The following is a 20168-nucleotide window of genomic DNA, read 5'->3' as shown; positions in this document are numbered from 1 at the left end:
GTCCATAATACACTTTTTTTGTCGAAAGGAGAATGAGATCTATCAAGGCTTGGTCTGTGTTTGTGGGATTAGCTTTAATTTTATTTTTAATTTTTTAAAGACTATATTAATTAGATAATATGCCCAGAAATATAATTTGCATGGCATTATGTAACCATTTAGTGTACAGTAGGATGAGCCTTAACAGCAGACATTTTGTAATCATCTGAAAAAGGACAGTTACTTTATTAAATCTAAGTGGTAGTACAAACTCTCACTTAAACATTTTGCAACACATTTGGAAGGTTGTATCTGTACAGCTGCTGCAGATTTGCACTTTTATTAGCATAAATTAAATGACTGGACCGTAATCACCTAAATCTACAACTGATTTTTGTGACATTTTAGTCTTGAGAATATGAACAAATTGAAACTGACCTTGAGAAGATACCTTGCTAAATTTAACAGAAAATAAACTGAATACAATGCAGCTCTTCTACTAACACCGCTCTTAGGCAGAAAGTTGGCGATGTATCAAATTCAATATTGCCATGAAATTGATACTGAGAAGAATTCTGAACATGTATCCTGGAACCCAGTGTATGAAACTATTCCGCTCCTTTTTGCCTAGCATGATTCTTACGTTTAATACACCCTAATACTATGCAGTATTATATTAAATGGCACACTTAATGACATGTTCAGTGACAATGCTAAACCATAAACTATACCAGGGGTGCCCAAACTTCCTGCGCTGCAAGGCTCTCCACCTCTGTTACGCACCCCCTTACCTTTAATGCGGCATCAAATGACGTCGCAGGGTCATGTGACATCACGTGACCTGCCACGTCATTTGACTTCACGCCTCAATGGCAACGGGCGTCATGTGACGCCGCGTTGCCATGGAGACGCGTGGACTGAAGTCGGGTAAGTGAATTACAGAGGCTTCGTGCTCTCAGCACGGGCCTCTGTAAATGCTGCAGCCCCCAAAAAAAGTATTGCACCCCCCGGGGGACGTGCCCCCAAGTTTGCGCACAACTGATTTTTACGTAAGGCAAAGAATTGTATTGTATGTCTTTATTTATATAGCGCCATTAATGTACATAGCGCTTCACAGTAGTAATACATGTGGTCATCAAATAAATAACAGATAATATAAATAACAGATCATGGGAATAAGTGCTTCAGACATAAAAGTAACATTAAGGAAGAGGAGTCCCTGCTCCGAGGAGCTTACAGTCTAATTGGTAGGTAGGGAGAATGTACAGAGACTGTAGGAGGGAGTTCTGGTAAGTGCGTCTGCAGGGGGCCAAACTTTATGTATCATGTGTTCAGAATATCCACAGTGCTATTCATATGCTTCTTTAAGCAAGTGTGTCTTAAGGTGGGTCTTAAAGTAAATGATTCCATCAAAACAAATTGCTAAAATGTGTAATTCAGGTGCATTAAAATGTCTGGGGTGCCTCAAGCTGACTACACTTGCAGAAATAAAAGAAACCATATACAGGCATACCCCGCATTAACGTACGCAATGGGACCGGAGCATGTATGTAAAGCGAAAATGTACTTAAAGTGAAGCACTACCTTTTTTGCACTTATCGATGCATGTACCGTACTGCAATCGTCATATACGTGCATAACTGATGTAAATAACGCATTTGTAACAGGCTCTATAGTCTCCCCGCTTGCGCACAGCTTCGGTACCGGTAGGGAGCCGGTATTGCTGTTCAGGACGTGCTGACAGGCGCATGCGTGAGCTGCCGTTTGCCTATTGGGCGATATGTCCTTACTCGCGAGTGTACTTAAAGTGAGTGTCCTTAAATCGGGGTATGCCTGTATTATACATCAAGCCCTATTTGTTTTAGTTTGACATTAAAGTTGCAGTCTCACATCCATCCAAGTTGAACTAATAACAGTAAAATGCATATTACTGTAGGTAAGAATTAGGGGGCACATGCACCATGCATCGGTACGAGTTATCGGACCCGTTCTGGCATTAAATCCCATTCAATTATAAAGTATGTCAGTTAACGCCGGAATTGGTGTAATAACCCGGACTGGTACTTGATGCATGTACGCCGTAGGTGTTTAATGCCTCTGACAAAATCAGACAAGTGTACCATAAGTATTTGGAAAACAAAATAACAGATCCTGCGCTCCTACCAATTTGGGCTAAAATATACTAGTGACATGTTTACATTTAGAACCTAAGTCTGTGTGACAAAGGAGTCATTTGGTTGCATCTTTTGATCAAAACATGATTCAAGCCTGCCAACCTCGTCAAGGTAGACTCTGTTTAGCAGGTACCCCACAGTACACTGAATATATGCAATTTTCTTAATGACAATTTTAATAAGGTAACTCTGATACTGGCTTTGGGCAGCTTTTAATTGCACTAAATCACAAAAGCATATGCTTCATTTATTTAACCCTTTCAGGGCACTTTCCCATATCTCACAAAGTTTAGTCCACAGGACAATAAGAAATTATATATATATATATATATATATATATATATATATATTCAGTGCATTGTATCTGCTAAACAGAGTCTTGATGAGGTTGGCAGGCTCGAATCATGTTTTCAGCAAAATATGCAACCAAATGACTCCTTTGTTACACAGACTTAGGTTTTGAGACATGTCACACAGCTACAGTAATAGCACGGATATACAAATATATACTGATACATAATTTTTTGCGCCCATGTGATTCTTGTACTTTGATATATACATATATGTATAACATGATTCATCTGGTTTATAACTATTCAGTGCAAGAAAATTGATTTTGACTTGCTATGTTAAGTCTTTACAGAGTATGATGAATGAGTTCTATCACAAGCAGTGAAGAAATAGCTGATATGTGAGATGGTCCATCTAAACTGAACTGTAATGAAGTTGTTTGTAACAAAGTAAATATTCATAAAACAGAACAAAAAGGTAGCTCACAACTGCACAAAAATATTTTTTTTAAATGTAACCCTATTTCTTATAAACTATTTATATTAAAAAAAATATTGTGAGATTGAACGAGTCCCTCCTGAAGATACCACAAATAGCAATAGAGATCAACGTAGAAATTGCAAATTATTTCCAAACGAACAGAGGCAGTGTTTTATCCCTGTCATTGCTCTCAGAGGCGCACAAAGCAGTACTCCGAGACAAATTAATTAGCATAGTTGCTACCAGGGAAAAGCAGAGGCTTGCTAGAGCTGAGTTCTTGAGGTCAGACATTCATAAACTTGAGGTGGCCCATAAATCTGGCCCCTCGGAAACATTACTGAAGGAACGGACAACATGCAGAGGGGAAATAAATGTCTGCCTTTATGAGGCCACAGAGAAGGCAATGCCATGGACTAAAAGATTTTTTATATGAAAAGGCAAATAAGCTATATTCCAAGCAAGCACAAACTGTGAAAAAAGCAACCCCTATACAAAATCCACTCTATTCAGACAAAATCTGGAACTATAATATCCAACCTTTACCAGATCGTTGAAGAGTTCCAAGAATTGTACTCCAAACCATATGCAGGTAATACAATTGAGCCATATTGACATTATGATACTAAACTCTCTTACCTAACAATTGTGTTCCCCTATAACATCGGAAGTAGTTACAGAGGAGATAAACTCCGTTAAATCAGCCAAAGCCCCTGGCCCTGACAGCTTCTCCTACCTTTATTAGAAAAAATGTGCTCCCCTGTTGGTCCCACATCTCTCAAATTTATTTAACTCTATTCTAGTGGGAGTCTCTTTCCCACAGACTATGTTACAAGCACATATCTCTGGGATACCAAAGAAAGGTAAAGACACCTCACAATGTTCGAGCTACAGGCACATTTCCCTTATTAATGTGGACATAAAAATATTTTTTTAAGATCTTGGCAAATAGACTTAATGTTTATCTTGAGTACCTGATCCATCCAGACCAGGTGGAGTTACCCTGGGCTGAGAGGCAGCAAACAACACAAGGAGAGTAATCAATTTGATTGCACTAGCCAAACAATCTAAAGCCCCAGCCATTTTACTGTCCATAGATGTGGAAAAAGTTTTTGACAGAGTGGACCCTCACCAAATTTGGCCAACAAGGCAGCTTCCTAAAGGCAGTCCTCACCCTGTACAGTACCTCTCGGCTAAAGAATATCTGCACTAGGATCTCATTGGAGTCCATACAAAGATATTCTAGGGGTTCAGACATTCAATAAAGTATTCCAAATTTGCTTTATGCAGATGCCATCCTCCTCTCGCTGCCAAGGCTCTTGCCTTTGCTCCCAAATCTGTTCCGGTAACTATCGGAGTTTGGTAGGCTCTCTAACTTTAAAATCCCCAGACCACGGCAAGTACCACGATATACCCGAAACTCTCCTACCCTAACCCGGCTATACGACACCGACTACTGTATGCACTCTGGACCTGGCCCCGTGGTTGTAGGGTCGACGGTTATATACATCCCCACCTCAGCCCCGCGGTCTAGCCCAGTTTGCGGTGAGCACATGTGACTTTCACACAGTGAAGAATCCTCAGATGAACTTTGGTAGAGGACCCAGGACTCTGGCTCCAACACTATGACTGCTTTTGTTGATGATCTGTAACCACTGTACTGTCCTGCTGTACTATTGCAAAAAAAAAAAACTCTAACCCCCCTCCTTTAATTTCTGTACTCCCCAAACTGATGTATATAGACTAAAATACCAATAACATTTGTGTGATGATGATGATAATAATAATAATAATAATAATAATAATAATACATACATACATACTTTCTGTGATTATATTACTTAGTTGCAAAACTTTGAAGAATTTCTTCTTGTTTGTTTAGATTCTTGAGCCATTTTATATATTGGTAAATTCAGGGTTAATTTACCACACAGAAGTGAAAATGATGGAAACAAGAAATATAACAATAGGTTTTGTAAGTTTTTTTTTTTTTTGCTTTAGTTATGAAATGGCATTTAGGATCATATTTACTAAATAAGCTACTGTAATTGGTGCCAGAAGAACCTTGGGTCATATTTACAAAACAGTCTTATGCCATAAGGCACCTTGCAACATTGGAAGACACCTTAAAACCTATTCAAGACAATGTGCTATATGGTGTCCTCCAGTGCTGGCAGAAAAATCAGGGCGCAAATTTCATCCAGGGACATAAAAGAGATAAACAACAACAATCGTGCAACACAGTATACACAATCTGAATCAGAATCAGATACATCTGTTAATGTTAAACTAACGTGCTCCACGTGACAATCACGTAGTGTGGTTATATAGAGTGACCAATGCAGAAGAACATCTAAATGGGCTCTTCATACATCCAGAAACGAATTTCCATAGGGTCAGTAGAGGAGAAGAGAGGGAGGGGAGGCCAACATAGAGGAGACATAGCAAATATAGTGAATATTGCTTTAATAAATATAAAACACAAAGTAATGCACTTACATAAGTGTCTTTCAGGTGAGCATTCACACCACCCTGGGTCAAACCATTGAAACTGGACAACAGCACTCCCAAACAGTCCTTGGACTTGCTAAACGTCCACTCAGCAATAGATGGAATCACAGGGCTGAACATCTGGACTCAATTCTCAGTTCTTGTCCACCAGCTGCAAAAGAATGACCCCCCTCAAAGACTATGTACAGCAAGACAACGCCCCACGTGTTTCGTTCAGATACCAACTTCATCAGGGGTTAATCTATCATACTATTGGGTTCCCCTCCCTTTTAAATGTCCCACTGCCATCTGAAAATGAATTGTGTCACGTCATCACTGACATCATGACGTTCTCTGGCGTTTGTCGATTCATCACGTGCTCGCAGCCCTGGCGTCACAACATTTTCCTATGTTGCCGACGTAACAACGTGATCCCTCAGCGATCATATTGCAGCAGCACTCGTTGTTTACATGAGTTGTCATGGCAACTTTCACTTGCCCCTGAACTGCCGATGAGCGCGCTACTCTATTGGACAATATCAGCAGCTCTCACTGCTACTGCACCATCAATGGGAACATAACTATCCATACACAGGACTCCATAACCAAATATTGCTATATAAAACAATCTTAAATAGCAGGTGCATTACTAAATGAATATTCACTTTTACAACAATGTATACACAATAATAAATAAACAGTAGTTTAGAAGATAAATGTGTTCAAACAAATTAGATGTTACATCTGAAAATATATATTTATAGTATTTAATACATGTTAATAAAACCCACTTTTATCAGTGCATTTAGACAAATAATATTTTCAAAATGATTTAAAATTGATTAAGAGCATAAATAATACTTACCATAGAAAAATGCATTTTTATCAAATATAAAAAGAAAAAAAGAAACTAATCAAAGTGAGTTAAATCAAATCTAAAAATGATCAATAATCAATATAAAATTACAATGTAATGATAACAAAGAACAACATTTTTACAAAAAATGATTCGATAGCGTTTAAACAAAAAAGGCATTTATGTCAAAATCGACATTTAGGCCTTTAGGTTGCAGAGTATTTAGATGATAAATCCAAAAGGATTCTCTTTTGGATAAAGCTACTGTCCTATTCCCACCCCTCCAGTGGGCAGGCACCTGTTCTATTCCCATATATTTCAGACCAGAGGGATCAGAATGATGACATTTTTTAAAATGGAAAGATAATTATGGGTTTCTAATCCTAGACTGATAATACGTATACGTTCCAAAATTCTGACCCCGAGGGGGCGAATAGTACGGCCCATATATTGATATCCACAGGGACAGATAAGGACATATACTACAAAAGAACTTTTACAATTTATTAAGCTCATAATTTTAGATGTGACTTTTGTCACATTTGAAATAAAATAATCAGTCTATTCTGCCCCAAATTTGCAAGCTTTGCACTTATAGCATTTAAAAAATCCATTCGGGTTTATTTGGTAACCAAATTCCATCTTGTGTCACTAATTGTTTTAACGCACTTGGTGCCAAATTATCTTCAAGGTTTCTTTCTTTGGTAAAGACTAATTGAGGGTTTTCTGGTAAATAGTCTTTTAGGACATCAACCTGTTTCAGAACATCCCAGTTTTTGCGTATTATTTTTTGTATTTGATATGACTCAAACTTTTGGTTCTGCACCCCCGTCTGCTCCCCCTCGCTCTCTCTTGAATTTCATGGATTGTGTGCAATTAAATGCAATGAAATGAATGAATTGTAATGTGTACAGTACTGTGCCAATTTCAGGTGTTTAAATACCAGAACACTAAAATGCAATTTTCTGCACTCGCGTCTAAGGGTGGTACGGTTGGAATAAATTGCGCACCATCACATGGGTATTCCGAGGTATACACTGCATGAAGTGTTTCAATAATGGCCACTGCATCTGTATCAAAAGACTGTTTAGTAAATACAGTGTAACGGTGTTTCCCTGGCCCAATCTCATGTTGACCCCCTTCTGTGGAAACTGACCCATTTTACATGAAGTGTAGTGTGGTGCACCTGCTGGCTTACAGCATCCCTGAGTCTCCCGCAATGATGTGGGGGATGGCATTAGGACTGGCTTGTGAGGTAGTGCTGAGTTATACTCACTCATGGTACAGCGCCTCCATCTCTTCTAGACCCCCAGCGTAGTAGGGAGAAGTCTCTGAAAGAGAATCTCTTTGTGCACCTTCTTCCCAAATGACTCCACAATCAGGACAGGTGCGATCTTTATCTTTGGCATCCTTTATTAACATCAGTTCTGGCAGACTGCCCATCATAGCGGCCCATCTTTTAGCCGCTCATCTCAGGTTGCCAACCCAAAGGAAGTCCCTGGACACCACTCCTAGTCAGGGCCCTAGAAGCTGTCCTTGCTCTTCCCTTACTCCCTGATGGAGTAAGGGGAATAGCCTGCCCACACCTCTCCCCTAAGGGAGGGCCACAAAAGCTGCCAAAGCCTTGACAGTTTGCTGGGTCAGACCAGTCTCAAACAATAAATACAGGAAATGCTGTGCACTAAATAGCTCCAATAGGAACCACCCCTGAGTCACTGTAATTGGACACAGAGCCTGATGACACTACCTTCACCAGATACTACACAACACATGGGGATGGGGGGAAAACCCCATGATTACTCCTGGCAACCTGCCCTTACCAGGGATTATTGCACAGGAGGAGAAAGGCATGTAACCCCAAAACTACACAGGGCTACAACAGTATGAGTCTTGTGGAATAGCACTGCATAGTACATATGGACCTTGAGGTTTACTGTGCGTTAGCGTTTATGTTCTTCAATGTGATCAGCAGCTCTATAGTACTGTATAGTACTCTGTTGGCTGGAACTCATTTTTGTGAATATCCTTGGTGAGAATAAAATATAACAGTGTTATTTGCTGAGGAGTAGAAATGATTTTGATCCGCCGCATATCTACTGATTCCTTTGGTCCGAGGATTTCAGTGGATCAGTCTCAAAAATGGCGATTCCCCTTTTGCACCGACAATCCATCATGAGATTCTGCAATTCATTGATGGATTTTAAGAATCCAATCTGCGGATTAAGCAATCCACACGCAAATTGCTGAATCCGCGGATTAGATTATTAAAATCCGGCAACGAATTATGTAATCCTCAAATGGATTATTTAATTCCACAAGCGGACTTTGTCCAATGGCAGTTTTGGATTAATCCACACAGACTATTTTGCATGGCAAATTTGGAAAAATCCGGCAAACGGATTGGACTGATTCGCCCATCTTTACTGAGAAGCCAGACTATACTTCTGCAATATGTTAGGGATGCAAAGGCATAATTATATATATGTTTTGGATGTAAAGGCATCATTGTACATATTGTAAAAATGTCATGTGTGTTATGTTAGTACAATAAACAGCTTTGGCAGGATACCTTTAAAATGAGCCTCATTATGTGACCTGTCCATTCTTAGCACACACAAACTCCATAGACCTCAACTGAGATTTACTGGTTAAAGCCAGATTTATCACTTTAAACTGTCATGTTTTAATCCAGGTCCACTAAATCTCCATCATTAGGCTTTGTGGATATAAACAGCAGGGATACATTTAATTATAGTGAGATGCATATAGGAAAATGCCCCCTTTGTTACTGTAGCTTAGTCTTGTTCTATTTGTCTGATTTATAAACAATAAAAATAATGTAGAAAAATATAACTAAAGTCAAGACATTGAGAACGGTGAACTACAGCCAACTAGAATGGTAAATTCTTTACAGGTATGAAAAAAAATAATTGGAGCAATGAAAATGTAACACTCAAATCTTCTGATAAATATTAGATTTGATTATCATTTTATGTAGTGTTTTGCTGATACATACCATAATCTAATTACTGTATGAAGCTTTTCTTTTTTATTATTAAAGACCATTATTGCAAAATGTCTTATTGCGTAACCGGCATGAAATCTTAAGGTTAGTTAATTGAAACATAAATCAATACTTCAGTTAATATTAATGTAAAATTTGTTACAACAAAAAATGATTGCATTTTTTTAAAAATTACTAGTCTTTCCATTTCTGAGATAGGTTTATTAATCAGCTTGGCCTTCATTATTCTTTGCCTACAACTGCAAATATAATTTTTCTAGGCCTTTGGCAAATAAGTATGATTATACATTGTCACATGTGTCTAATATTCTATTCATCTTTGTTTAAGGTACAATAGTCAACTTACTAACAGACAATGTCCATAGAAACCTGGTAGGTGTACTATGCCTTGTATAGTGTCATGAATGAAACAGCTTGCATATTATAAACATGACTGTGGAGGAAATGCGTTTTAATCTAATTTGTCAAAGCTACAGATAAAAACACAATACATCTGCACATTGGGTCTGTGACAGGGTGAATAATCGTCACCAGCCCTATGCCTGGCAGACCTATGTTTAGGTCTGCAGTGCAGCAGTGACAGGGTTAACATTCAGCTGGGAGGTCATGTTAATCAGTCTGATCCCAGCTGCTTCATCAAGGAGCTTTAAAAACCCCAGGCTGCACACACATGCAGCCTGTCTGAACCAGTAAGAGTACGGAAATGCTGAAGGAGAATTACTGCAATAAGATCTGTCTTCAATATACATTTTTGATGAACTGTTTGCTGTACTGTTACGCTGGAATCTAAACAGCCCTTGTTGGGAAAAGGGCCAAGCCCCGCTTAAGACTTATTTACTGCTTATATGCTGAGAAGAAGCTGGTTTGTTTTTGTGTGCCATATTTTTAAGGCTCAATAAATAAGCCTTTGCAAGAAACCCATGTGTGGTTGCATGTACCCTGCAACAAGGTCCCATTGATTCTTCTCTCTGTAGTTACACATATAGATAGATACTGTACATAGATAAACCCCAGATGTTAGTAAATTGGAACCAAAGTACAAAATAACATAATAGAAGGTAAGACCAATGTTTCAGATCCCAGCCAGGGCTGTCATCAGAGCCTTTATTTTATTTACGTCATAGAAACTATTTGATTCAGATTGTTCCTTAGAAGAAACAACCCTCAAAAGAGAGATACAGTATAGACAGACACACCACTCATAAATATTAAAAAAAATTCGAACTGCAAAAACAATTAAGGGGACTTTGTATTAAAGCATTTTTGAAGCACAATTGAGGCATTTTCATCATTGCCCTATGTATCAAAATAGTTTGCTCCAATTTTGCTATCTCGGCACTCCCCAACGTGCAACTTTGGGAGTGTCAGTAAGAGTTGAGGTGTTACATGGTGCAAAGATTATAATGCGATGTATCAAATTTTGCATCTGTGTGCGTCATTCTTTTTTCTTTTTAGTTGCACCAAACAATGTGCAAGATCTGAAGTGGTGTAAGTGTAAATTTCTGCACCAGATTTGAAAAAAATGTTCTTACATATGATGGAGCTCTGCTCTAAAACATGGTGCAGTGTATCAAAACACACTTTCCTCTGCATTGATACATACATTGCAGACTCCTTAGTCCACATGAAAGAACACCTAAAAGCTATTAATGTGACATTAACCTAAATTAACTTATGTTAACAGTAACGCTTTTTTATCCACTAAAGTGAATAATGTAAATGTTAAACCACTTTAACACATTTAAATAGCAAAGCGTTCATTTTTACAGATGTTAGAAACCTGGGAAATACTGTATGATAATTTAAATCAATTGAATATACTTTGCATATTAAAAATATCTTATTTACCATGAGTGTTTACAGGTATGTCTCGATGTGTTGTAGAGAGGAGTGTTTTGGGAGGTACTCTATTTACAGATATAGCCGGACTTGCAATCCACGTGGCCGTGAGTGTGGTTCCGTGACTGAGCCAAATGTGGCCCAGAAGAATTAATGTGGTGGGTGATCTCATTGAAAAGAATGGACAACCCGCAGCGCCGTCGCAGCAGTAACCTCCGCAGTGCCTCGGATTTCCAGCGTTTCACCCGCTGCCACGAGAGCAGTAAGCTAGATCTATAAGTCAATGAGGACTCTACTAAAATAGTCTCTCCCTTCCACAAAAGCAATTAGCCAGGGTCCTGGATAGGAGTAAGGCTAAGACCGACCTAATGTCACGGCATTGATAGGTAAAGCAATGTTGCACTACAATAACGTTAAGCCTAATAAAAAGTATTCTGGCCAATGTATTTGCATATAATTAGCTTTGAGGATATGTGTTAACCTCAGGGAAAATAGTGTCTGTTACTATTTAAGGTAACGTCCTGTTAGTTCTCCTGAATTAACGGAACTTTGTGTATATAGCTCACCAGTCGACTAGAAAAAAAAACGTTTCCTGAAATCGTAGTTTCTGCTAAATATAAATTCATTTTGTTCCTGAGGAAAGTTTCAGAGTATATTTGTCTTAATTGTGCAACAAAACGAACAACATTTATATAACTTAGTGTTTTTCAACCTTACGTTAATTGGCTTCAGGGAATGCTTTGCTACAATAAGCACCTACTAAACAGAGATAGTGAACACAACATTTCAGGACTGAATATTTTCTAAGCCACAGAACACATCTCATTAATTCAGTTTCTAAACATGGTGAAAATGCAAATCTTTGATCTAATATAGTAAAGTAAAAGCAAAGCAATAAGTATTCCTTTTTTTACTTAAACCAAAAGGGCCATGTGTATCACAGTCTCCTGGTTAACATTCCAAATCTAAATGAAATGAAGACTTAAACGATGTCACTTGGGAAACTTGCAAAGTAATCTTAGAAACCTCATACCCACGAAAATATTAGAAAGATACTGTAACTATTGGCTGCTAATTTTTATGAAAAGCAGGAACCACAATTTATAAACAGCACAGTATTAGATGTATGGTGTGACAAAAAAATATATAGTAAATTAAAACTCATTACCTGCTTCTTTCACAAGATGATCTCCTTCCATTGGGACATTTTTAGCAGTAACTCGGCTTTTTGCTGACACAGGAATGCTAAGTTTCCTGGGAATCTCAAAGTGCTCAGGCATGCTTATTTCCACATCATAGTCAGTAGGATTACATTTTTTGGAGAATGATGAAGAGCTGAATGATGATTTAGTCTGTAAATAACAATATAGTTAGAATATAGTTTGGCATTCGATGTAACCTCAGCTAAAAAGAAGAATGAGTCACTAACAAAACATTTTTGAATAAGAGAGAGGAAATCTAAATTGTATTAAAACATATTCATTATTTTCTTAGTTCTTTGTCTAATTCTCAGACATCAGAAAATGTATTTAAAATGTATTTGAAAGGAGCCGAGATGTAGTGCAGCCCAGATTAATTGACAGATTCCGTGGAGGATTAGAGGATTCCTTGAGCTGTACTGAAAAGGCTCTGCAAAGTACCAGGCAGGACTGTTGTCTTCTCTGTGAACAATTATATAAAGACTGGAAAGCCAAGGCTGAACTTCAGAGGGAACTGTCAGCGGCAGTCGCTAAGTGTGTGCCTATGGAGAAGGTAAAGGCTGATGTTGCTGCCATGGAGGAAAAGCAGTGAAAGTCTGACAAAATGATTGCTGACTGGAAGCTCTACTATGAGCTTTCTCAGAGAGAGGTTTGCAATCTCATCATAGAGCACGAAGTCTCCCAGAAACAAGTCCAAGCTCTCAGCACATAGGTCTGTAAATTGAAAGATGCTGAGGAAAAGATCCTGGTTCAGTTAGAGACTGTAAAGAGAGAAAATGCAAGTCAGAAAAGGGAAAATTCAGATTTGACTGACCAGGCAAGTGAAGGAAATGAGAAGCTTCGCCAAGCAGAAACAGTGAAGAAACAGTTGACACAGGAAAAGTTAGAAGTGCAAGAAGCACTGCAGAATGTAGGGAGAGTTCTATAAGAAAAACATGTCTCCCTGGAGTAGCGCACATACAGTACTGTGCAGTCAGCTGCAAGAGCTGTGTGTTAGTCTGCAAGAGGCCAAGAAGAAACAGGTGGATGCTGAGGAGAAGCAGCAAGTGTTACAGAAATAAAGTTTCCAGGCTTCTCACAAAGTACAAGTGCTACAGGAACGTCCCCACAGAGCAGCATGAGGAGCTTAAGGCCATGCAGAGCATCACCAGAGCATCACTGGAAGGTGGAGCTTAGAGGCCAGGATGATCGGAAACTCAAGATGGTCCAGAAACTGGAGCAAGAGATAGAGAGGCTGAGAGGCTGCTCCATCCCCAAAAGTCAGTATTCCCAGGAGAAATAGGAGTGGAAAATACAAGCAACGATGCTAGCGAAGAAATCTGCAGAGCTCCAAAATATGATGGAGGCATGGATGCAAAAACAATAAATTTGTAAGACAGACTGCCTACACTGAATCCCATTCAATTTGCACTCAAATAATAGGTGTATTAACGTGACAAGAATAGTCAGGGAATGTCAAAATTCCCATAAATAGATACAGCAAAGAAAAAAGTATGAATATTTGAAGGAATGTGTGATTCTTCTACAGACAAATGTTAGGAGGTATCAGAAACAAAGACGCTGCAGGGATGTGAAGAGAGCTGCTAGTGTGATTTAGTCTGGATATAGATCCTATGTCATAACCAAGCTACCTGTGCGTTCCTTTAGGTCTATCTACAATGCCATTGCAGTACTAAAGTCTGCTTTCCACAAGGCACGAAATGGGGGGACCAAGATGCGATGGAGTAGTGCAGTAAGAATCCGGTTTTGCTGCAGTGCTCACGGGGTCCAAAGTGGATTTATTGCCATGAGGGAAGCAACTATAAAGATGCAGTCTCGGATGATAATGGAATGGAAGTGTGTCCTCGATCGTATGCTGAGAAAGGCCTCACGGATAGTCCAACGATACACTCGTCAGAGTGGGTTGATGGGTCAAGAAAGAGAGGCCCAGATCTATAAGTCTGATGACTGTAAAAGAGAGGCGCCACGGGGTGCACTTGAGGTCAATGAGAATCCCGCCCAAGTTGAAGTACTGGAGCTAAATTGTGTGGAATTGAACACAGATCCTCGTGCGAGTGACACGGAAGAGGAGGTGGCAAAATACCGTTCTGCTGGCCCAGAGAGCATGGTAATTGACCTAAAGGGAAAAATCATCAACTGGAAGACGATGAAAAAGAAGAGAGATGGATGTTGGTATCTCAGAAAAAAAGGCTGGTGCACAGGCTGCACCAGAGGACAATGTTGCACTGGGGAGGGAGAAATGTGATAGAGTCACTATCTCTATCTGCTGGAGTAGTACAGCTAGTGTATGTTCCAGCATGCAGGAGGTCCCCCAAGGAGCGGGAGAGACTTTTTCCCCAGCCAGGAGGAAGCTGGCTGGCACAGTTCCCTAGGCCTGCTGGATGCTGTTCGCAGAGCCTGCTGGGACTACCTGGGTTACACACCCAGGAAGAAGCAAGGAAGTCAGTCTGCTGTGGAAGCAGAGTGGTCCTGTCCATGCTATTGGATCCAGAGAGAGATTTCCTGGACTCTCGTGGGACCAAGTCGCCAACTAAAGATAAGGACTCATATAGTGTATATTTGTAACGCGGAGTGGGTTATTTAAAGCTTGGAACCAATTTAGTTGGCCAGTGACGTAGAGAGGCTGTAACAGGGGACTTATCCCTGTTCACAAAGGTGCCTCTAATCCAGCAGTGTGGTGGTTAACTGCTGGTAGCAAATTAACTAGCACCACCTGCCTGATTACAGGTAGTAGAAAAAGCCTGCCTTTGAGACAGGAAGTAACTCCTCCCTAGCTCTGACTGAGAGCTGACCTTTGGAGAGGACCGGTCTTGAGCTCTGCACAGCAGAGCTGAATTCAAGACACAGGGAAAACTACTACACCTGAAGCTGAACCAGGAAGTGAGATTTTCCCTCCAAGAAACAGATAAGACTTTTATTCTTAAGAGACTGCTTATATCTGCTTATTTCATGTTATATGTTTTGGGGCTGCGAAAACTGCTTGACTAAGGGAGATGTGAATTATTGCATAGTGTTTCACTAGAAATACTCCCAAGTGAATTGAAGCTTTGTTCGCCCCCCCCTGTGTTTAGATAATTTTCCTGATGAAAAGGAACAGGCACAATAAAGCCTATTATAATTTCACATTGTAAAGCCTCCTAATTGTGTACCTCTGTGAACGTCCGTCCACATATGGTGTCAGAAGTGGGATAAGAGGTGTCTTTGTAGTTAAAAAGGACCGGAGATTTTTGTGTATAATTTTTTTTTATGCTTTTTGCCTACAAACAGTCTGAAAAAAAACCAACAAAAAAAAACCTCATGCAGCAGACATCAGAATTAAAGGGACACACCACTGCACTGAAACTTATACTGCATTGAAACTTACAAAAACACAGATGGACTCTTTACCCCAATCCCAAGAGGAGAGAGACTGCTGAAGCAGCTAAAACTTTATTTGCCTATCACAAAGCGTAATATGGTCATTGAAATAGGGGTTTTGCCTTCCAGCCATAGTCAGGGTTCAAGAAGTGAGTCAGCCCTTAAAAGGGATAGGTGTTTGTTGTTTTCAAAAGTTTCGCTGAAGCCGTGAATACAGATGGTGACCCACGAGTGGTACTGATTTTGCAAATAAAGTTTGCCACACTGCATAGGGCTACCAGCTGTGAATGGAGTATATGCAGAAAAGTGTGAAAATTGATACAAGACTGTGCTGAAGCAAGGGAATTTTTAGCAAACAAATGCTGAGTGTAAAATTGCCCTATAAAGAAAAAGGTTTTTCAAAGCCAATTGCTGAGTGTTGAGTCCACTGCAAAGAATTTTTTTTTTTTCTGCAAGTAAAAAAGTATGCCTATTATCTTGGGAGCAAAACAGACACCCAGAGTGTGAAGTGTGAATGCCATAATACCCAAAGATGAGACTGAAAATTACTGAACTCAGGCAGAAAACCAAATTCTGTTGCTGAAGCGGAGGGATTGCACCTAGCAAATAAATGGTGTATAGCAAATAGACTTTTTTACCTAGCAACTGCACAATCTTGTATACCTGATAAAAGAAAATGCATGCACAGTACTGCTGATATTGAAAAAAGTCTACAGAGATGCCTGTGAGAGCTACGACCTCTACAAGCAAAATATGCCCATCTGTAGGACTATCACAATTGGGGGTTCTAGCAAATACAGTGGCAACAGCTGCAATAGCGCCTCCTGAGGTCAGGAAGAAAATGACACCTGATAGCCTAAAAATGGAGGACAAGATGCAGTGTTCCTGTAATGAACCTTACCCCACTGAAGAGTGGCCCTTCCAGTCCAATAAAGAGGAAGACATCTCTTACAGGGAACCCAAACCGAGTCACACCCACAAAACACCCCAAGAATGGTGGGGGTGCCTGAACTTGGCACGAACAGAAAAGACCGCTCCCTTTGATGATGAATATGATCAGCAGGGGACAGAGCGGGAGCAGTGGATCACCGAATATTTCTGTCAGCTAAAGCAGCTGCAAGAAAAGCCTGGCGTATATAATGAAGCTCCTAAAACTTCAAATGAAGATGGAGACCCCAGTATCCCTGAAGGGACGGTGTCATCCAAATCAAAAAGGAAGAAAAAGAAAAGCAGTTCTTCACTTACCATGGAAGGAACAGACACGTCCGCAGATCCTGTGGAGGAAAAGGGGGACCGAGTTGCCCTGCAGCCTAGAGAAAATGGAGAATTCGTCCCACGGTTAACCGAATACCCAGAGGGCCCAAGGCAGAAGTCGTGTACCCCAAAGAAGTGTCTGTCCGGTGCCAACAGTGAGGAACCCTCAACTAGTCATCCCAGGGAAGCGAAGCCGGAACCAGTGAGTGACGATCCCTTGACCAGCCCTGAAGACGCCCTGAAAATTGCCAGGCATGACTGTGATCTGCTCTGTGAAGAATTAGGAAGAGAGAGAAAAAATAATGCTGAGCTACAGAAGACTGTGCTCGCAATTTATTCTGCGGCCAAGAACGAATTGGAGGATCTCAAGGCTGAGCTAGCTACTGCAAAGGCTACTATCTCCACCATGGATGAAAAGCAGAGCCAATCTGTTAAAATGGTGGCTACGCTAAAGCGGAAGTATGAGGAGGCACTGAAGCAGATGACAGTCTTCCAGCAAGAGGTTCACACTCTTCGTATAGAGCTTGATGCCTCACATCATGAGACCAACAGCTGCCGCACAGACCTGGAAGTTTCCAGAAAGGAACTACACAGTCTCATGGAGGAGCTGGTCATTTCAAGGAAAACTATCCTACATCTTAACTTAGATCTCAAAGTCTCTCAGAAGGAGCTTCAGAACTTAAAACTGGAGATGGAAGTCTCACGCCAGGAGACAGCCCGCCTCCAAGCAGATGTGCAAAAATGGAAGGTGGACTGCAAGGAAACCCTGAATAGTACAGAGACTGAAAAAAGAAAAAAATTAAAATGGAAAAAAGAAAATTCTGAGTTGACAGAATACGTCAAGGGAAAGAATGAAGAGCTGCAGGCTCTTAAAGAAATAAACTTTTGAAAGAGGAAATGTTTGAAGCAGAGCACCGACTGCAGAACCAACTGCAAGGTCTGCGTACACACTTCCAGTATGCTGAGGAGAAGCAGCAAACGCTGCAGGAAGAAAAGCTGCAGGCTGTTAAAGAGGAACAAGCGCTGCAGGAACGTCTGAATACCCAGTACGTCCCCACAGAGCATTATGAGGAGCTAAAGGCCACGCTGCATGTCTTCAGAGCATCATTGGAGGTGGAGCTTCGATACCAGGTGACTCTGTATGAGAGGGAGCGTGAGAAGGCTCAGAAACTGGAGCAAGAGCTGGAGAGACAGAGAGACTGTTCCATTCCCTTGAGTCAGTACACCAAAGAGGAAACAGACGCAGCGGCAACCTTGACAACAAAAATTACGGTGCTCCAGAATATGAAGGAGACTCTAATACAGCCACCTAAGAAAGCACTAGCCAAACCTACAGCTGCCCAACAGGCAACAAACAGAGGTAGGAGTGCAGAATCAAAGCCAGAAGAATCCTTAGCTGAGGAAGCTGAAAAAATAGGACGTTCTCTGGAAAAGAAGGTGGAGGTGCAACTCAGTCCCAAAGAAGGTGAACTGGCGACTCCGTGGTGTGGAGAAGAGCAGAAAACTCTAAGGGCTAGTCCTAAGTGCTCTACAACTGTTGCCATACACTTTGTCTATAAAAAGAGGAGTGCCCGACGCAACAGAAATCTCATGACCACGCACGCGATAAAAAGACTTTATGTGGAAAAAGTCCTCCTCGAGCGACTGAGGAGTGCTGATCTCAAGCACCTTCGGGAGGAGACAAAAATAAACTGGAGAAAGGGCTCCAATCCCAGCGGGACAGAGGGTTCTCTTCCTCCATCCACTCTCATTCAAGTCACAGAAAGATCTCGAATGAGAGAGGAAGGATGGGCTTTGGCCGTGGTAAGCCCGAGCTTCCCACAAACAGGGGAGGTATGTAACAGGGGACTTATCCCTGTTCACAAAGGTGCCTCTAATCCAACAGTGTGGTGGTTAACTGCTGGTAGCAAATTAACTAGCACCACCTGCCTGATTATAGGTAGTAGAAAAAGCCTGCCTTTGAGACAGGAAGTAACTCCTCCCTAGCTCTGACTGAGAGCTGACCTTTGGAGAGGACCGGTCTTGAGCTCTGCACAGCAGAGCTGAATTCAAGACACAGGGAAAACTACTACACCTGAAGCTGAACCAGGAAGTGAGATTTTCCCTCCAAGAAACAGATAAGACTTTTATTCTTAAGAGACTGCTTATATCTGCTTATTTCATGTTATATGTTTTGGGGCTGCGAGAACTGCTTGACTAAGGGAGATGTGAATTATTGCATAGTTTTTCAATAGAAATACTCCCAAGTGAATGGAAGCTTTGTTCCCCCCCGTGTTTGGATAATTTTCCTGATGAAAAGGAACAGGCACAATAAAGCCTATTATAATTTCACATTATAAAGCCTCCTAATTGTGTACCTCTGTGAACGTCCGTCCACAGAGGCTTATACTGTGAGTCAGTCTCCTGATAGGAGTAGATATTTATTTTATGATTTGTTTTCACAAAGGGATGGTGGGCCTGTTGTATTGTTGTTTCCCCTTTAAAATAAACCCCATATAATGAAATAGAGAGTTTCCTGCCTTGAACATGAGACACAAGACCATGCAATTTGACTGAACCATCACAATATATCCTTACAAACTATGCCGGTAAAACATATGAATAATTTGTGACAGAATGGAAGAGCGCATGTCATTCATGTGCACACCTGTCGCAATACAGATGAGGCGAAGATTGTTTCAATATCATTTTGCAATGCGAGGCAGAATGGATTTTCCAGTTGGACACAGTTGTGCCTGGGGACTAAATAAAAACTTACCACTGGGATGCTTCCTTAGAGTAATTTATCCTCAATACTGTTTGATACACTAAATGGAAGCAATTGAGTCAGACTTTCCTTCTACCCACCAGTGATGCCCAGGTATCACTGGTCAACCTTTTGGCCTCCACTTCTTTTTATAAACTTTTTTTTTATACTGGAACCCCTTCTGTTTGAGCAAACAGCATTAGCTGGAACTACGTTAGATATAGTACCAATTATTGTGGAGACTGTGATAGAAATATATTCTTCTCTACCAGTTATAGCCAACCCTTCTCTATACCGGCAATGTTCTGCTAATATAACTAGTTGACTTTTGCTTGATACATAATCTTATTGCATCACCTGCAGTTTTGTGTGCTATTTTGCTCCTCATTTATTTACATACCTATACTTAGGCCTTGCCCCCGCTGCCTGCTACAGCGTCCACTGTGGCGGACGCTGCGCTCACGAGAGCCCTCCCCGCAAT

At 40.6% G+C, this 20168-nt stretch overlaps 1 protein-coding gene across 5 annotated transcripts in view; it reads right to left on the bottom strand.

The window, feature by feature from the left end:
• Window positions 1–20168, bottom strand: part of CFAP47 (cilia and flagella associated protein 47) — a 663944-nt gene that overhangs the window by 312343 nt on the left and 331433 nt on the right. For all 5 annotated transcript variants that reach the window (XM_075590256.1, XM_075590258.1, XM_075590257.1 and 2 more), the window contains one exon: window positions 12300–12483. In XM_075590256.1, coding sequence (XP_075446371.1) covers window positions 12300–12483 — 184 coding nt within the window. The remainder of the gene's footprint in view (window positions 1–12299; window positions 12484–20168) is intronic.

The sequence above is a fragment of the Ascaphus truei genome, chromosome 3, assembly GCF_040206685.1.
Source record: "Ascaphus truei isolate aAscTru1 chromosome 3, aAscTru1.hap1, whole genome shotgun sequence".
Lineage (NCBI taxonomy): Eukaryota > Metazoa > Chordata > Amphibia > Anura > Ascaphidae > Ascaphus > Ascaphus truei.
Note: the sequence above shows the minus strand (reverse complement) of the source record. Positions and strands in the feature narration are given on the sequence as shown.